This window comes from Myotis brandtii, unplaced genomic scaffold, assembly GCF_000412655.1.
Source record: "Myotis brandtii unplaced genomic scaffold, ASM41265v1 scaffold382, whole genome shotgun sequence".
Lineage (NCBI taxonomy): Eukaryota > Metazoa > Chordata > Mammalia > Chiroptera > Vespertilionidae > Myotis > Myotis brandtii.
This window is the reverse complement of record NW_005364671.1, coordinates 1,000,395-1,019,897: the sequence shown is the minus strand read 5'-3', so window position 1 is coordinate 1,019,897 and position 19,503 is coordinate 1,000,395. Positions and strand designations below refer to the sequence as shown.

The following is a 19,503-nucleotide window of genomic DNA, read 5'->3' as shown; positions in this document are numbered from 1 at the left end:
GCTGCAAGCACCTCTGAGAGAAAGCCGCCCTCATGTTCTGCCTGCTGCCAGACAGTCCATTTACTCCCCGTATGAGTCTGGGTTCCCAGAGACTAGCCCGGAACTGGAGTTCAGAGCAGTCAGGAGCGTGTGTCTCCCTCCCGATTGAAAAAGACAACCGAGTCCTCAGTTGCCAGCCCTTTCTGCGTGCGCCTCCGCCCATATGAGTCTGGGTCCCCAGAGACTAGCCTGGAACTGGAGTTCAGAGCAGTCAGGAGTGTGTGTCTCCCTCCCGATTGAAAAAGACAACCGCGTCCTCAGTTGCCAGCCCTTTCCACGTGCACCTTCATACCTCTGCACTTTACTTCTGCACCTCCTCTGAGTCTCAGTGTGTTTTTCTCTTTCCTTCTAGTTGTAGACTTTCCACTCAGCCAGCTTTCCTGTGGTTCTGGATGATGTCCGTTTTGTCTTTTAGTTGTATTTTTGAAGTGGTTGTGCGAGGCAGCAATTTCCAGTGTTTACCTATGCCGCCATCTTGGTTTCTCCCCATACACTACTTCTAATCCTGACAACTCTGCTCTGAGAACATTTGACTCAGAAGTTTAGAAATGTTCCTGAGATCAGATTAGGAGCTGGGATTTGGTCCCAGGGTTCTCACACTTCAAAGCTAGTTTCCTGTTCTTTCCCCTTTTCTCCTTCATCCTCTTCATTATCATCCTCATTTATTTAAAGCCATGTTAGGCATTTTTCTAAACCCTTTACATGCTTCATTATTAGAGCCACCCTGTCACATGTCTCCTTTTATAATCCCAATTTTTATAGCTAAGAAAGTGAGGCAGAAGATTAAGTAACTTGCTCAAGATCACAACAGCTAATTAAGTGGCAGAGCTAGGATTCAACCCAAGCGCCAGATTTGAGTCTATATCTGAAACCTAGCCCCAGTCTGCCTGCCACACACACACTTAGAATGCACACAGCATTTATGAACCTCTTTCCCAACGCTTATCTTAGTTTGAATCTCATAACAACCCCAAGGTTTTATTCTTGCCTTTGCTCTCAAGACAGACTGCCTAGGTTGGAATCTTGGCCTCACCACTTGATAGTTGTGACTTCAGGCAAGTTACTTAACCTCTCTGTTTTCTCATTTGTAACAACAGCACTTATCGAAAGGATTATTGTGAGGACTAAATGAGTTAATGCAAACAATACAGACTAGTCCTGGACACATAGTGTGTGTTATGTGCACTTTTACTATGTGACACTTTTATCCATAATCAGTGAATAACCTGTTCTGGATCAATAAACTTTCAAGATGACTGAAGTTTATTCCATTTAATCATAGACATTTTTTCTAAAATGTATTGTTAGCTTTTCTGTCTTCTTCAACATGGACATGACAGCTCTTAGTGAACATCTGCCAACTGCCACGTAACAGGAACGAAGACTTTGTATCCATCATCTTTAATCCTCACAACCCTCTGAAGTAACTGTTATCACCACTGAGAACCGAGGGGTTGAGAGATTTAATCAACGTCGTGTAGCTAGGAAACGGAAAGGCCAGAGATTAGACCCATGTTTATCAGACTCCAAGGTCTGGGTTCTTTCTACGAGGCCAGGAATCCCTTTTTTTTTTTTTTTTTTTAAAAACCCTCATCCAAGGATATTTTTTTCCAAATTACAGAGTGGAAGGGAGAGGGAGACAGAGAGAAATGCAGATGTGAGAAAGACACATCAATTGGTTGACTCTGCATGCCCCTGACCAGGGCCGGGAGCCTGCAACCAAATTATGTGCCCTTGACTGGAACCGAACCCAGGACCCTTCAGTCTGCAGGCCCATGCTCTATCCCAGTGATGGCGAACCTATGACAACTCTGACACGCGAACTCATTTTTTTGGTTGATTTTTCTTTGTTAAATGGCATTTATTTTTATTTTTTTATTTGTATCCACTTTTAGTAATGATATGCTATGAAAAAACTTGGCATACCATCATAGCCATTTTAAAGGGAAGACTACTTTTGCATGGTGTCTGGCTGTGTAAGCATGCGAACTCATTTTTTTGGTTTATTTTTCTTTGTTAAATGGCATTTAATATATAAAATAAATATCAAAAATAGGTCTTTGTTTTACTATGGTTGCAAATATCAAAAAATTTTTATATGTGACACAGCACCAGAGTTAAGTTAGGGTTTTTCAAAATGCTGACACGCCGAGCTCAAAAGGTTCGCCATCACTGCTCTATCCTAACCGGCTAGGGCAGGAAACCTCAGGAAGCTGCAGTGAATCAGGGCTTTCTTTGAGAACATCAGCTCTTGCTGAGGGCCCAGGGTTGCTGCTTAGTCTCTTAGGTGTGCAAAAGGCAGCCTGGTGTTGTGGACGAGCAGATCTCAGAGCTAAGGCACCTGGGCTGGACCCTGGCTTGGTCCCTATGAGATTGGGGGGAGGGGGGGTCTTGGCCACGTCACGTCCATCTGTTTATAAATCATGTTTTCTGTTGTAAGGATTGGGTAATATATTGAGAGCTTTAGTGCCAGGCCTAGAGAAGTCCCTAGTAAGTGTCAGCTAGTTTTCCTTCTCTCTCTTTCCACAAAATACAGTCATGCACCACATAACGATGTTTTGGTCAATGCTGGACTGCATACATGACAGTGGCCTCATAAGATTAGAATGGAGCTGTAAGAAATGGAAGGGTATGTGTTTGAGGAGCAATACTTTTTTCTCTGATGGGAGCAATATCTGTGGGGCTTGGCAGTAGATTCCCTCTCACTCACAGCACCTCAATTTTGAGTGCACACATCACATCCCAATCAGCCAGCCACTGACTGTTCAGCACACAGGAGCCTGTCTTCCCCCACCTCGTGCGCCATATTCAGAGGGCGCTATAGCCCTCCCTGATGTAGCCTGACGGTCTGCAGAGGACACTGCTATACATTCTTTGTGAAGGACCCAAGATCCCATACAAGGGCACCGGACCACAGGAGCTACCTCAACAAGTACGAAGTGCCGCTGCCACTTGAGTAAAGGCGTTCTATGACAGTGTGGAGCAGCCCGTCCCTGTATTTTGCAAATATTTTCAGGTTGTAATGATGTAAAGCACAGATAAATTTCATTTCTTCCCATTGATTCAATGCCAGAGAGAGCCCTTTGTGCCAGATGGGGTCCATGGAACCCAAAACAAATGTCAAAGTCAAAATACTGAGTTATCAGTTCTAGAACCTCTTCAACACAACACTTTTTTTTTTTTATCAATACAACAAAGTTCCTTAATCTTACAATTGCTCCAATGTGTACTAGCCAAAACCACATTGCCTTGACAATCCCCTGTGCTCCTTTATCTTCTCTCTCCAACCTGATTTCTTATTCCTATTGGTCCTCAGGCCATCTCTCACTCCCTCCTGACAGTCACTACTATGGTGATCTACGCCTAACCCGGCCAGTTCCTCCCCCTGATACTTCCAGTCAATCCAGCCCACACCCTGATCATGAAGCAGCACTGACAGCTTTGATGCTCGAATTCTGACGCTGTGAGAAGGGGAAGGGCCTGTGGGGCAGTGTTTATAAAATCTACAGTAGTGGACAGTAACGTCCTAGAATTCACTCCCCACTCACTCACGCAGAGCAACTTCCAGTCCCACAAACTCCATTTCAAGTAAGATGTATGGATTGTTTTATTATTACTTAAAGTTTATTGTTCTCATAGTTACAGGCTACAATTTAGAAGTTTGAAACATAAGAGAAAATTCTATTAAGAGAGAAACGTGAACAAGTCCGTAGAAGATGGTTAACACTTTGGAAGTGGTGCCACTTGCTCTCAGGATACTTATCTGTCCTTTTCAAGCACAGGCTGTGGAGCCAGAGTCAACAGTGTAAAATATAATCAAAAATGACTCTACGACATTCATCCTACACAGGTGAGTGTAAAGATAGAGATATATATTTATATTTATATAATATATACATAGTTTAATATAATAATGGTCCACTGAGTATACACATTTTAACAAAAGGTAAGAATCTGTGTAATCCAGTTAAACATACATAAGATTAGGGTACACTTATTACATCAAAAGGTGGTGTTTATAAGTTACAGAGAGTTAATATTTTTCAGAGTGTTTTTTTTTAATTAAGAAAAATATTTTTCAAACATCTGTTCATTTTCCCAGTGCAAAAGAAGGTTGTTCAAGTCAACTTACCTTTTTCCTGAAGTGTAAGGGGAAGAAAAATACCCAAAACCACTCCCAACACTCAACTCCCAACACCACCTTCTCAGTCAACTTTTGTATATATCCTCAGTCACTGTATCAGTTTATCAAAATTAAACCTGGTGATTATGATTCAGCCCTTGCTTCATATGTATGCTTTTTATGCTGTTTCAATTTACAAAAGTAGAAAAAAGCAGTGCAAGAAAGTGGTTTGAGTTTGTTTTAAACTACAGCAGTCCAATTGTGTGTGGAGGGGAAAAAAAGCACCATTTCAAGATGAAATGAATTGGATATTTTAGAATTTATTCATAGGCTAAGCAATGTTACTCTGATTATCACAGATCACTATCACTTTAACTTGGTAACCAGAGAGACTTTAAATTTATTTTTAGATGCATCTTTCTTTATCTTGGTAAATAGGTATTGAATACATTACCTAAGTCAGTAACTGATGTTGAGAAAAAATTACAATTAAAATTTATAGCCCACTTCACAGTCTATTTCAAATTTACCTTGTATGCTAGGTCAGTTTCACAAGAGATGGGCTTTTAACACACGAAGAGCTCTAATAAGTTGGCAGGTCTCTTCTCTCCCAATTATAAAAACAAGACTTTTCCTTTTTTTGCTAGCCTGCCATTTTCATAGTCAAAAACATGAAGAGAATAAACTGCTTTAAACCACAAAAATGAGCAATTTGATTTAATACATGCCACTTTTTCATTTGTATTCAGTGAAAGTTTTTACATTTCAAGTAACTGAGCCTTCATTAAAGGAAAAAAAATATACATACAAAAAATTAAAGTACCTTCCAGTTCTAGCTTGCTAAAGTTTCTTCTGCAAAAGTACAAAAATAAACCTGCCATGAACTAAAGAGGACAGTGCCACAGCCCGGCAGAATGACTGCCATGTTACGATTTTTGCTTGCCTTATACTGATGGGTATATTTTAGATGATAAATTTTCTCCACTGTTTAGCACTTAAAAGTATGGAGAGGTATCTTTCTATCTGAAATTCTTTAAATTCAGAAAAAAAATTTAATATGTTTCACACATGAGGCTTTAATGTTTTTATTTAGGAAAAGATTGTGTCTCAAGCTGTGACGGTTCAATCTAAAGCATCCCCTTTTCAATAGTGGAGTCAATTTATGCAAAATATTTTTCCTTGTCTATAAAAAACAAATTAAACAGTCTTTTGATTCTATGGAAACACAAACATGCACTTTAAACTAGCCAATCTGCACTATCATAAATAGGATGTTTTTCCCTTCCCCTCCCTCACCCATTAAAACTAGAGGAGAATACTGCAAATTTTAAGAACCCCACTGGCTATCATCAGAGTAACTTCAGAACAAGGGTAGCACAGGGGTGAAGCTATTTCTCTATATCCTAGAAGGCAGAAGCTTAGGTGCTCTAGCTTCACAAGTGAGAGTAGCAGAGGCAGGCAAAAGCGCACAGTAAATGCACACGAGAACAAGGACCTAGGTGAAGCTGTCTGACTGGGTTACTGCTTTTCTAGGGTGGGGAGAAGACAAATCTGAAATGAATTTTAAAAAGACAAATACACTTTTGTCACATTTACAGGAATCTCAAACCTATGCTCATAGGTAGTTTCGATATACACTGTAAAGAGCTTCAGTATTCAGGGAGAAGAGTACTGTATGGTTGACAAGGGACAGGAGAATTCCTCATGCTTCTGAAATCTCCGATTTGCTGAGTGCAATAGCCAGTTCTAAGTCTTCTTGCTCTTGCTGATTCAGTCGGGCAAGCCTCTGCTCTTCCTCTCGCTCACTTTCCCTCTTGGCCCATTCGATCATATCTTCCTCAGAGGGATACTACCGTGTAAAAGATGAATGAATGAACAAATGAACAGATTAATGAGTAAAACAAATAAAAAGAAAAGAAGGAAAAATAGTTACTACAAATGATATTAACTACTTGTTTCACCTGAAGGACTCTGGGAATAGTCTTGTTACTTGTTAAATTTTTTTCCTGAAAACACATTTCGTTTTACTCGTTCCTAAATGTAATTTTGTTTTTAAAAAGTAATGCAGTTTACAGATAGCAAGTCTATAAAACTAAACATTAAAAAATCATTTAAAAAAGTATATGCTTAAGGTGATTTAAGTAGATTTAAAAACAGGAGAGGGCTAGCCTTTTTATCTAATATAAAACATCTACTACTTCACCTTCATTGAGCATCCTCACATGATAAATCATTTTCAACTTAATTCCACCGGTGATTCCCTCCCTTAATCTAACCTTCAGGTACAGAAAAACGATAAAGCAAAGAATGTGATGATTCTGCTATACATAAAATAAGAGTACTAAACAAGATGTGGACCAAATCTCTTCTTTCAAATGCATTATAAAGATTTTTGGCAGGCACCGAGAACTTTTTGACCGAGTCTAAATGAAATCTTAACACCCGTAATTAGGTCAGGGAAATAGTTTTATCTATCCAAAAAAGCAATCTTGGCTGATACGAAGTAAAAAAATTCTCCTTGCAACCTCCCAGGATTGCATCTGGAGAGTGGCTAATACTTTGCCAGAAAAAAAAAAAAAACTCCTTGCTTTCAAGTTCTGTCACATAGAGGAATACCACAACATGATGAATATCATAATAGGGTGAAATGATAGCTTTTTTCCTTTGGAATTAGAGGGACTTTAAATTTTTTAATACTTAACAAATCTTTCATAATGAAAAAAGAAAGACATTCTTATTATGAGCTGCTTTACATTATGCTATATTGAGATCGTGGAGTATGAAATAAGCAAAATGCCTCAACTACTGTTCAAGAATCATTCCAAACAGGTTTTGATTTGATGAAATTATATTTAGATATTAAATGCCATAAACTGTCAGAAGGTTATTTTATATGAAGAGGGTTGTAATCTCCTAAGAAGAGCAATTCTTGATTGTATGCTTGAAACAACTCAAATTTCATCTAACAAAAGTTAGGTCAGTATAATCCTGACATTCCATTTTCCAATAATCAAGATACTGATTCCTATTCTGCTCCTTCACATCCATAAGAAGCCACTGGTGCTTAGAGTACAGATTCAAAACCTAGGTAGCTCAGTTTCATTCATCTGACTTAGTTGTATGCAGATTCCTGCCTACCTCCTTTCTAACTAGAAATGGCTGCTGGCTGAGTGACCCAATGCTACACTGACAGAGACATACAGACTGCGACCAGGGTCTAAATCTCCTATTTCCAAAATCATCTCAAGGGCTTAAAGCAGTGGTTCTCAACCTTCCTAATGCTGCGACCCTTTAATACAGTTCCTCATGTTGTGGTGACCCCCAACCATAAAATTATTTTCGTTGCTACTTCATAACTGTAATGTTGCTACTGTTATGAATTGTAATGTAAATATCTGATATGCAGGATGTATTTTCATTGTTACAAATTGAACATAATTAAAGCATAGTGATTAATCACAAAAACAATATGTAATTATATATGTGTTTTCCGATGGTTTTAGGCGACCCCTGTGAAAGGGTCGTTCGACCCCCAAAGGGGTCGCGACCCACAGGTTGAGAACCGCTGGCTTAAAGTGATAAGTAGAGGGAAATTCCTTTGTTATAGAATCTGGGAAAATAAAACTTTGTTAGCTACTCTAAGAATTTTAATTTTTAAAAATCCTTGTTTCTTATCAAATAATGGTGGAAAAGGTCATTGCTTTATGTTGTTCCAGAGTTGACACCTCCATAGCTGGTTTTCTCAGTTCTGGGATGTTACAGACCCTGCCTATGCCATTATCACAGCATCCTTCCATTTGTTTTCACTGATCTACCTATTTTAGTCAGTTCTGGGAGCATGCAGAGTAAATATGGAAGGCTAGTGAATTAGCGCCCTCCAAATAATTAAAGATTTGTTTAACTCTTGATGATTATATTTATTTCATAAAATTGACATTAAAAAGCACAGCTATATAAAGCCAGAGTTTTACTTTCTATTCAAAGAGTCCTTGGCCCTATCCTGTCATATAATAGTTGCTGACTGGTCTCCAGAAATCAACAAAGCTTTATACACAAACACACACACACAGTTACAAATACACAAGCTCATTATTGGCATTTACCCAGTGGGCAGAGAGCAAATAACTGTCTAATGGCCCATCATCCATAACAATTTACAAAATAACAATAGTAAGGATTTTATTTATGTTGTTTACTAAAACGAAGAGAAGGGTTTACAACAACTGGTATATATCACAAGAACTAAGACTACTAAAATCACTAGTGCAATGGAGTAATTTTAGAACCATCCTAACAGAAGCAAACAGAGGTTTTGGTTGGGGGAAGAATAAAGATCACTTTTAGTATGTTAGTAAATTTAATTGGAAATATACAAATTTGGAAGACTCCAAAATAATCTTTAAAAACCCTTCAAACTATAAATGGAAAGATTCTCCCCCAAACAGCCCATTCACAGTACTTACAGCACTGAAGTTAGCAAAATTGCTTGGGTCAGCCTCTTTATTGGTAGTGGTAGTAGTAGTAAATGGATCGCAAAACATATCAGGATCTTTTTCTTTGGGGCTATCATTGCCTGGGAAAGGCTGAAATGGATCATTCAGTTTAAAGGGATCGGAAGAATCCAATTTGTTGATGGGTCTTTTCCCTGGATCAAAATCATTACAATTAACTCAACTAGTAAATACAGCAAACACAAACACACAAGAACATGAACACAGGAAGCATGAAGAACTGGGGGTGGGGGGCAGGGTTGAGTGCCCAAAACACATTCTCCATATGCTCTTAAATGGCCACACCAACATCTATCTTCAAATTTTTCACACATAACCTCTCAACTATATTCCAGCTCCATGTAGGTAAATTCGGTCAGGATTCCTATTTCTGCCTGGGGTAAACCCTTTTCTTCCCCAAAATAGCATGTTCCCAGGAAAAGAGAGAAGAAAAGATATAACAGGAGAATGACAAAGAATTTCAATGGCCTCATCTATTAGAATCTCAGCCTGATTCAGTTACCCACTTGTGGCAGTAAGGGCAAATGACCTTTGAAAAATGCTGATATTCTTCTGATTTTTCTCTGCATCTATATATAACATCTGGGAACATGAAATTAAAAATTTACTTTGCCACCTAGAATACATCAAACTGAAGAATAAAGAGACTGTTTTGAAGCACAGGGCCTAAATCTTCGTGTTTGCTGATAAACTAATCTTTGACCAAACAACAGCATCATAATTTTCAAGCAAGTTCTCAAATTTTAAAGTTTTAAATTTAACACTTCCTGAAGAAAATTAAGAACAGGTGTTAAAATATCTTCCATCACTTTAATAGCTTACAAAAGATGTTCATATTTCACATCTCAGTGGATCCTTCCACCAATCCTGTGAAGGTAGCGAAATTAGAATACTGCCACCATCTAACAGCTCAGACAGCTGAGGCTCAGAAATTACACACTCAGGATCACCGAGCTCGTCAGGGCATATTCAGAATTAGAACCCAAACTTTTGAGCTCCCAGTCAAGTACTCTCTCCAACAAACCATCCTTTCCTTGATCTTTCTATAGTGATATACATTCACTCTGCTGAAGATTTAGCTAAAGCACTAGTATATTATTTTATTTAGGACTTAAAAAATAACTTCACTATTGGCATTATATAGTTCTAAAAGTTAAATGAGCAAACTGCTCTTATTTGTTTAATATATAGACTGACAGCCTTACCCTCTAACAATATATGATATAGGCTACTTTTCCTTAAAAGATAGAAATCACTTGTTTACCTAACTTTTCAACAGATAATTAACAATTGAAGATGAAATTTCTTTAAATCAAGGAAGAAGAAATAATCGTCCCAAGAAATACCATAGGGAGGTTATTATGAAAAGGCAAGAATAGTAATCAAGCCTGGCTGGTGTTGCTCAGTGGTTGAGCATCGACCCATGAACCAGGAGGTCATGGTTTGATTCCTGGTCAGGGCACATGCCCGGGTTGTGGGCTTGATCCCCAGTAGGTGACGTGCAGGAGGCAGACAATCAATGATTCTCTCTCGTCATTGATGTTTCTCTCTCTCTCCGTCCCTTCCTCTCTCTGAAATCAATAAAAACATTCAAAAAAAAAAAAAAGCCCTCGCTGGCTTGACTCAGTGGATAGAGTGTCAGCCTGCAGACTGAGGGTTCTTGGGTTTTATTCCTGCCAAGGGCACATATTTCAGTTACAAGCTCGATCCCCAGGCATATGTGAGAGGCAACTAATCGCTGTGTCTCTCTCACATGGATGTTTCTCTCTTTCAACTAGTAAATACAGCAAACACAAACACACAAGAACATGAACACAGGAAGCATGAAGAACTGGGGGTGGGGGGCAGGGTTGAGTGCCCAAAACACATTCTCCATATGCTCTTAAATGGCCACACCAACATCTATCTTCAAATTTTTCACACATAACCTCTCAACTATATTCCAGCTCCATGTAGGTAAATTCGGTCAGGATTCCTATTTCTGCCTGGGGTAAACCCTTTTCTTCCCCAAAATAGCATGTTCCCAGGAAAAGAGAGAAGAAAAGATATAACAGGAGAATGACAAAGAATTTCAATGGCCTCATCTATTAGAATCTCAGCCTGATTCAGTTACCCACTTGTGGCAGTAAGGGCAAATGACCTTTGAAAAATGCTGATATTCTTCTGATTTTTCTCTGCATCTATATATAACATCTGGGAACATGAAATTAAAAATTTACTTTGCCACCTAGAATACATCAAACTGAAGAATAAAGAGACTGTTTTGAAGCACAGGGCCTAAATCTTCGTGTTTGCTGATAAACTAATCTTTGACCAAACAACAGCATCATAATTTTCAAGCAAGTTCTCAAATTTTAAAGTTTTAAATTTAACACTTCCTGAAGAAAATTAAGAACAGGTGTTAAAATATCTTCCATCACTTTAATAGCTTACAAAAGATGTTCATATTTCACATCTCAGTGGATCCTTCCACCAATCCTGTGAAGGTAGCGAAATTAGAATACTGCCACCATCTAACAGCTCAGACAGCTGAGGCTCAGAAATTACACACTCAGGATCACCGAGCTCGTCAGGGCATATTCAGAATTAGAACCCAAACTTTTGAGCTCCCAGTCAAGTACTCTCTCCAACAAACCATCCTTTCCTTGATCTTTCTATAGTGATATACATTCACTCTGCTGAAGATTTAGCTAAAGCACTAGTATATTATTTTATTTAGGACTTAAAAAATAACTTCACTATTGGCATTATATAGTTCTAAAAGTTAAATGAGCAAACTGCTCTTATTTGTTTAATATATAGACTGACAACCTTACCCTCTAACAATATATGATATAGGCTACTTTTCCTTAAAAGATAGAAATCACTTGTTTACCTAACTTTTCAACAGATAATTAACAATTGAAGATGAAATTTCTTTAAATCAAGGAAGAAGAAATAATCGTCCCAAGAAATACCATAGGGAGGTTATTATGAAAAGGCAAGAATAGTAATCAAGCCTGGCTGGTGTTGCTCAGTGGTTGAGCATCGACCCATGAACCAGGAGGTCATGGTTTGATTCCTGGTCAGGGCACATGCCCGGGTTGTGGGCTTGATCCCCAGTAGGTGACGTGCAGGAGGCAGACAATCAATGATTCTCTCTCGTCATTGATGTTTCTCTCTCTCTCCGTCCCTTCCTCTCTCTGAAATCAATAAAAACATTCAAAAAAAAAAAAAAGCCCTCGCTGGTTTGACTCAGTGGATAGAGTGTCAGCCTGCAGACTGAGGGTTCTTGGGTTTGATTCCTGCCAAGGGCACATATTTCAGTTACAAGCTCGATCCCCAGGCATATGTGAGAGGCAACTAATCGCTGTGTCTCTCTCACATGGATGTTTCTCTCTTTCTCTCTCACTCCTTTCCACTCTCTCTAAAAATCAATGAAAAAATATTCTTGGGTGAGGATTAACAACAACAAAAAAGAATAGTAATCTATAGTCCTGTGCTCAAAATTTCCCAAGGAATGATATATGATTAAAAGAACAATGTACCAGATGTGTCTTCTCACATAACAACCTAGTAGCACAACTACTCAGGGGATTAGTCTTTTTTTTTGGTCCCTTTTCTTTGGATAGTGCTAAAGATTAAAAAAAATAAAAAATTAAGAATTTATTCCCAGATCCCAAAAAAATCACTTTTATAAAACCAAGGCATCTTTCATTAACTGAGGTAAAAGATTTTTCTTCAAGAAAAACAATTAATTAATTTATTTCAAATCACTATATTGCTAAATGCTGGATACCAAAAGCCATATATTCTCACATTAAAGAATTTAAGGAGTACATTTGGCAAGAAAAGAATGGGACTTCAAACTAATCTTCTCTTATAGAAATTAATTAAAACACCAAAGTGCAGGAAACCATTGTTCAAACAGTAATCAATGGGCTTCCCACTGAGACTTCATAGATACTTTCCTTTTTCCATTTACTGCTTCTCTAAAATGATTTTAAAAGAAATTTGCACGTGCCAGAAAAGTAGTTCATGACAGTTACACATGCTGGGTTCTTAGGCACATGTCTGTAATTCTGTATTGAGGTCAGAACACAGGATAGTAGCAGGCTCCTGCCATGTTTTCTTGACTTGTTTTGTTAAAGGCCCTTTAGGTAAGTCTATAAATAAGGCCCGCACAATACTTTAAGAAAAAAAAAAGCATCTTGTTGATTTAGGAACTCTCATACCAGGTGGTGGTGGGCAGGGTCTTGTTGGAGTTCCGATCTTCGGTGGCAGTGCTGGGGGTACATCTTCACTTGTGACTGGTGCTTCCTCCAGCACGTTTTTTGTAAGGACCACATTGCTGGCGGAGTTCAGTGTGGCTGAACTGAAAGGATCTTCATTGTTAGCCTTTGTTTGAAAAGAAACGTTTATGCATGGTTATATATATTATACCAATTAAGCTGTACATGTAGCATTTGGAAGAATGGTCTTCAGTATTATGCAGCTTTATGTATTTCAATTCTGAGCACTGACATTTTAACCATTGCATTCAGGACCAAAGGGGGAATATTTTTTTAATTGTTCTATATGAGTAGTGATTATAACACTGCTATTTTTTAAGAGCAAAAGATTATACCAAAATAAGCCATCTGGGGATCAAAGGTTTGTCAAGCTCCAGGCAATACAAAACCACTGGAGGCCATTTTAAAACAGCCTCTTGAACATTAAAGACAACTTGAAAGTCAGTTTTTTAAAGCAAATTGACCTCATGGAATCATAATTTTAGTCTTAATGTGAGTCTGAAGACCCTATCCTTCTAATACATGGAGTAATGAAAGATTCTGTTTTCTATAATGAATCAGATGTTAAGATTTTAGCTCTATTTAGGCTAGTGTTTCTCTACAGTAGCACTACTGACATTTTGGGCTGGCCATAATTCTATGGTGTGGGGGTACTGGGAAGAACTTGGTAGGATGTTTTAACAGCATCCCTTCTCTCTATCCACTAAATATGAATAGTCCCCCTATCCAACTGTGACAACCAAAAGTATCTCTAGACATTGCCAAATGTTTTCTGGGGATAGGCGGGGGGGTTATACCTAGTTGAGAACCAATGGCACAGACAATTTGACATATATTCTAATTTTACTCTTTTGGCTTCAATCAGTCCTAGAGCTATCCTGGAAAATAGGTAGAAGACATGTAAGTGCTGGACTATGTGTATTAACATAACCCTAGCAGCCTCAGAACAAAAAAAGCCAATTAACCAATGCAGAGGATGGAATGAATACCCAGATTATACAACTATTGACCCAGATAATCAAGAGGAGAAAAATGCAGTTTAATTGGAAGAAACGTGTTTAAAAATACATAAGACTCTTAAAAATGAAGTTGTTGAGCAAACCTGTCAGTAGAAAACTATAATTACCTGTGCTATCACCATGGTCTTTATGAATAGAAATATGTACATCTACTTTAATTATATCTTATCTTCCACTTCTATTTGAAATCAACATTTGCTGTGAATTATTGAAATCAAGTTGCAAAGTCTGTGAGGGGGTTATATAATTGAAAGGAAGAATTGCTCTTTTGGTAGAAACAATGTATTTTATACCTTCCCGCTAATCACTTTGGATACCTTTGACAATGTGCTGAAGTCAGCAAATCCATCTTCAAATGATTCATTTCCAAAAACAGAAGCAAAGGGGTCTGTGGCTAAAACGAATAAAGAAAATCAATGCAATAAAACAGAAAGACATCAAATTTCATGTCCTCTTTCGGTTGGTAACATTTCAGATAGGTGAAAAATATCTAATCCCAAATATTAGTTCCTGAATTCCTGACTTAAGTCCAAAAAGACAGTGAGCACATTGATATTCCTACAAGATAAATGCATTTCTTTATATAAATCAACTAATAAGTAATTTAAGATGAAAAAAGGTAAACTAACTCTAGATAAAGCATTTAGGACTCTGGAATGCATGTCACATAATATAGCTCCCATGCACTTAAAATATTTATAATAACGACATCAAGAAGTAAAGAAAGCTAGACTACGTTAATTCCACATTTTACATCTATTCTCCAAGGCCCATTTGAATGCTACCTCATCCACAAGGCTTGAAATAACCGAGGCATCTCTAATTCCAAGAACAAGAAGTGATTTCTTCCTTTTTTGTGGCACTGACTGCATTCTAGTTTGTACTATAATTATCTATGATTGATATATCACACTTTACTAGATTTTAAGGTCCTTAAAAATAGGGAATAAGGCTTAGCCAATGAAAAATGAATGGTCAAAAAACATTTGTTGACTAGCACATCTAGGAAAATAAGAAAATAGAGTTCCTACCCCTGGAAAGCTCACAGTCTAGTGAGGAAGATGTAAACAAACTATAATAAAACCATCTTAAATGAGCTATTTGAGATATGAAAAACATGTCGTAGGTGCCACTGTCTGGGAGAATTAGGAAAAGTATCAAAGAAGACTAACATTTGAGCTAGGTCTTTTAAATAAGGGATGGAATCTGCCAAATAGATGAAGGTAGGAGAAAGCAAGCTATTCCAGGCAGAAGGCACAGTAATTGCAAAAGCAATTATGTAACCACTGCTCCACAGGCATGACAAAGTATCTGTTCCATTACAGTGCACTTACCACATGGACTAACATTTCTGGCTGGAATGAACTGATTTACTTTGAGATAGGCTTCACTTGTTCAGGCATAAGGCCACCAATAAAGTCAAAGAATGTTTATAGGAATTTCTGCTTGATATAGGAAAGCAGAAAAGAAACAAGGGAAGGAGAGGAAAGAAATCTGCAAAAGAGAGTGTAAGACAGAGCAAGCAAAGAGGTGCAGAAAAATCTCCTTATCCTTCCTCAACTCTTCATCTTTATATCAAACTAGTGGCCTGGTGCACAAAATTTGTGCACGGGGGATGGGGGGGGGGGTGTCCCTCAGCCCAGCCTGAATCTGGGACCCCTTGGGGGATGTCCAACTGCTGGTTTAGGACATCCCTCTCACAATCCAGGACTGCTGGCTCCTAACCATTCGCCTGCCTGCCTACCTGATTGCCCCTAACCACTCTGCCTGCCAGTCTGATCACCCCCAACTGCCCCCCCCTTCTGGCCTGATCACCCCTAACTGCCACCACTGCCGGCCTGATTGCCCCCAACTGCCCCCCCCGCTGGCCTGCTCATCCCCAACTGCCCCCCACTTGCCAGCATGATCACCCCTAACCGCCTCTGCCTCGGCCCCGCCACCATGAAGGTCTCCTGGTATAATTAGCATATTACCCTTTTATTAGTGTAGATCAGGTTTAGAACACTGTGCCCAACTACTCACTGAAATGTGTAAAGTGTGCCTTTACTCTAAAAATGAGTATACCATGGGCATAAACAAGAAGATGGGCAAAGAATATATACAGGCGTGGGCAAAAGTAGGTTTATAGTTGTGAGTACACAAAACATGCAATTTATTCTTGTATTATTATGTATTAATTATTATATTATTTATTTGTATTACAACTGTAAACCTACTTTTGCCCACCCCTGTATATTATTTTTGTTTGATTTGTCACCAAGTTACTCATGGGGTGGAGGAAGTATAGAGGAGTGCTGAGAATCATAGACAAAACCAGACCTTTAGGGATACACCAACAACTCTGAGCCTGAAGAGGATGTTGAAAGTCCAGAGTTACAGGAAATCCTGGAGCTTGAGCTATGAAACATGCTTTATTATTACTACATATCTGCTGAGTCCCACAGCTGGGGCCCAGCCTAGTCATGGCTGGTGTTTCAGGCTTTCCCTTCCTTTTCCTCCTCTTCCTGTTATTCCTGATTCCACAGCAGCTGAGGTATAATCAGGGTGCAGATGCTCTCCTGATTGGTAGACAGGTAATGAGGGAAAGGGGTTGGGTTCATTTCACTGGAAAGACTGAAAAATCAGCTTCATGCTTTTCCTCTGCCATTGTCCCACAGCTTTTACAAGAAGTCATAACATTTGGCAACAGTGCTGAGTTAGGTCAAGTCTGACTGAAATTTTGTGAAGTGACTGGAATTTTGTGGAGTGTACTTTGGAAAAGAAATGAATAAAAAAAACATGGCATTTATGTATGAAGCATATGCTACTGTAGCTTACTAGAGTTTTTCTACACTTTCTTCATCAGAATAAATGACCTATTTAGCACTGGTCCAAACACTGGGAAATGTATCCTGTATGAACGACAAAGCATTTTTGCCCAAACTAGGGAATTAATAAGAGTTTGGCTAGAACTTTCTCAGACATCAATCATGACTGAAATGAAGCAGAGGCCCACCCAGAAACTGGAAGGAGTCACTAAGTGTGAACTTGTTTAGCTCAAGTGTGAGACACCTGCTGAGGAGTCCCAGGAATAACACTTGGAGAGGAACTCAGCAGGTGGCTTTCTTCTTATTGATGCACACAGGAGCTATGAGCCAGCAAAATCAGGCTTTAAATGCAAATGGGACCTCACTAACACCCTTTTCTCCCCAAGAATAAAGGTAATGAACACTGTGGAAAAATACATGAAAGCATGATAAAAAAAATGCCATCTAGGAACTGGAGAGCATTATGCTAAGTGAAATAAGCCAGTCAATGAAAGAAAAATACCACATGATCTCACTCATTTATGGATTAATAAAGACCATTATAAACTTATGAACAAAAATAGATACAGAGGCAGAGCTGCCTCGAACAGACTGTAAAACTACAGCGGGAAGGCCGGGGAGGGTTGGGGGGCAGGAGGGTTTTAAGCCACCAGTTTGTAGTAATGTGTTACAGCACCCTAGGACACGGAAGACACAAGTTAAGTTCAAAATATATTGACATGGTCTTCAGTTTTAATCACAGCCTAAACCAAGAGAGGATCCTACATGGGGTTGGGGGAGGCCAGGGGGAGGTCAATGGGGGAAAAGGAGACATATGTAATACTCTTTGTAATACTTTAAACAACAACAAAAAAATGCCATCTATAATCTCATTTCCAGAAATAACTCATACCAATATTTTACATTTTTAACAACTTTTTATCCTGGTATTTTTTTCCATTACATATTTGAGATCAGACTATGTTGATATGCTTCTTTTATGAAGTGTGATTGATAAAGCTACATTTTAGGCATGCCACTTTTTATCCCCTTATCCTGATTTAATTTATAGCATTCATAAGTACCTAACATATTACATGTTTGTTTATTGTCTATCTTTCCCATATAAGCTCTATAAAGACAGGAAGTTTGTTTTGTTTGCCACTGTATCTTCAAGGCCTAGAACAAGGTCTGGCAAATAGGAGATAACTCTTATTGTTGAAAATATTGGGGGGAAAAAAAGAGTACAGAAACCGTCTACTTATAAGGGATCTTCCAAACAGGTATCATAACATGTCTTAGCACAACCAGATGAACAAGGAATAAGTGAAACCAGTCTTAAGATTCACAAATAATTCCCATAAAACAGTTGTCTACCAGAGAATCCTAGGAGGAGAAGGAGGAAATCTTTTCTTCCCTAATGACCTGTTTATGACCCACAAGATAATCAAGCTCAAGCCAGTCACAAAAAGATAAATATTACATGATTCCATTTATATGAGGTACCTAGAGTAGTCAAATTCATAAATGCAGAAAGTAAAGGGTGGTTGCCAGGGCCTGCAGGAGTGGGTAATAGGGAACTTTTGTTTAAAGAGTATAGAGTTTCAGTTTTGGAAGATGAAAAAAGATGGATGTATGTGATGGTTGCATAGCAATGTGAATATACTGAATACCACAGAACTGTATACTTAAAAGTGTTTAAAATGGTAAATTTTATGTTATGTACTAGAGGCCCGGTGCACGAGATCCCTAGCCCGGCATGCACCCTCTCCAATCTGGGACCCCTCGAGGGATGTCTGACTGCCTCTCGCAATCCGGGACCGCTGGCTCCTAACCACTCGCCTGCTTGCCTGATCACCCCTAACCCCTCTGCCTGCCTGCCTAATTGCCCCTAACCACCTCTGCCTGCCTGCCTGCCTGCCTAATAGCCCCTAACTGCTCCTCTACCGGCCTGATCACCCTGCTGGCCTGATTGCCCTTAACTGCCTCTGCCTCACCCTGCACCCAGGACCCAGGATTCCCTCCTCCAGCTGGTCGCAGGTACCCAGGACCCGGGCTTCCCTCCCTCTGGCCGGCCGCAGGCACCCAGGACCCAGGCCAGCTTCGCCCAGGCCAGCCGCAGCTTCAGGGGACTGTGGGCGGGTGGCTTTGCCTGAGCTGCAGCCGCAGATGCCCAGGACTGTGGGGTGGGCGACTTGTCTCTCTCCCAGGCTGCAGCCACAGGCTTGTCCCTCTCCTGGGCCACAGGTGCAGATGTAGCTGCTGGTGCCCGGGACCATGGGGTGGGCAGCTTGTCCCTTTCCCGGGCCACAGCCTGGCTGGTCCCCATTCCTCTCTCCCCAGTGTTGAGTGTCTGAGCCATGATGGCATGATGACAATTTGCAAATTAGCTCTTTATTATATAGGATATTTTACCACAGTATTTTTTTTTTTAAACACTTATCAGAACAAAATAAACAATATACCCCATCCCCAGGATTTTCATCCACTGGGCTCCTATCACATGCTCTGTGAGGAGGGTAACTGATTCATCTATTCATCCAGGAATAATATGTGGCCAGGCATGGTTTAAGGTTCTTGGAATACATTAGTGAATACAGAGATCCAAGTTCCTATGGAACTTAAAATTTAGTGGAAGGAGATAAGAAAACAAAGTCATTTATCAGCCCTAGCTGGTTTAGCTCAGTGGATAGAGCGTTGGCCTGTGGACTGAAGGATCCGGGGTTCAATTCCAGTCAAGGGCACATGCCCGGG

The 19,503-nt window shown here is 39.4% G+C and overlaps 1 protein-coding gene across 1 annotated transcript in view; it reads right to left on the bottom strand.

Annotated features, from left to right (window-relative positions):
• Nucleotides 1–3,628: 3,628 nt before the first annotated feature.
• LOC102255805 (epidermal growth factor receptor substrate 15-like) overlaps nt 3,629–19,503 on the bottom strand; it is a 54,503-nt gene continuing 38,628 nt past the window's right edge. Inside the window, exons 10-13 of the mRNA XM_005872493.2 lie at nt 14,281–14,357; nt 12,888–13,050; nt 8,626–8,807; nt 3,629–6,011 (exon numbers count right to left, since the gene is read on the bottom strand). Of these exons, the coding sequence (XP_005872555.1) occupies nt 5,865–6,011; nt 8,626–8,807; nt 12,888–13,050; nt 14,281–14,357 (569 nt within the window). The 3' untranslated portion in view covers nt 3,629–5,864. The remainder of the gene's footprint in view (nt 6,012–8,625; nt 8,808–12,887; nt 13,051–14,280; nt 14,358–19,503) is intronic.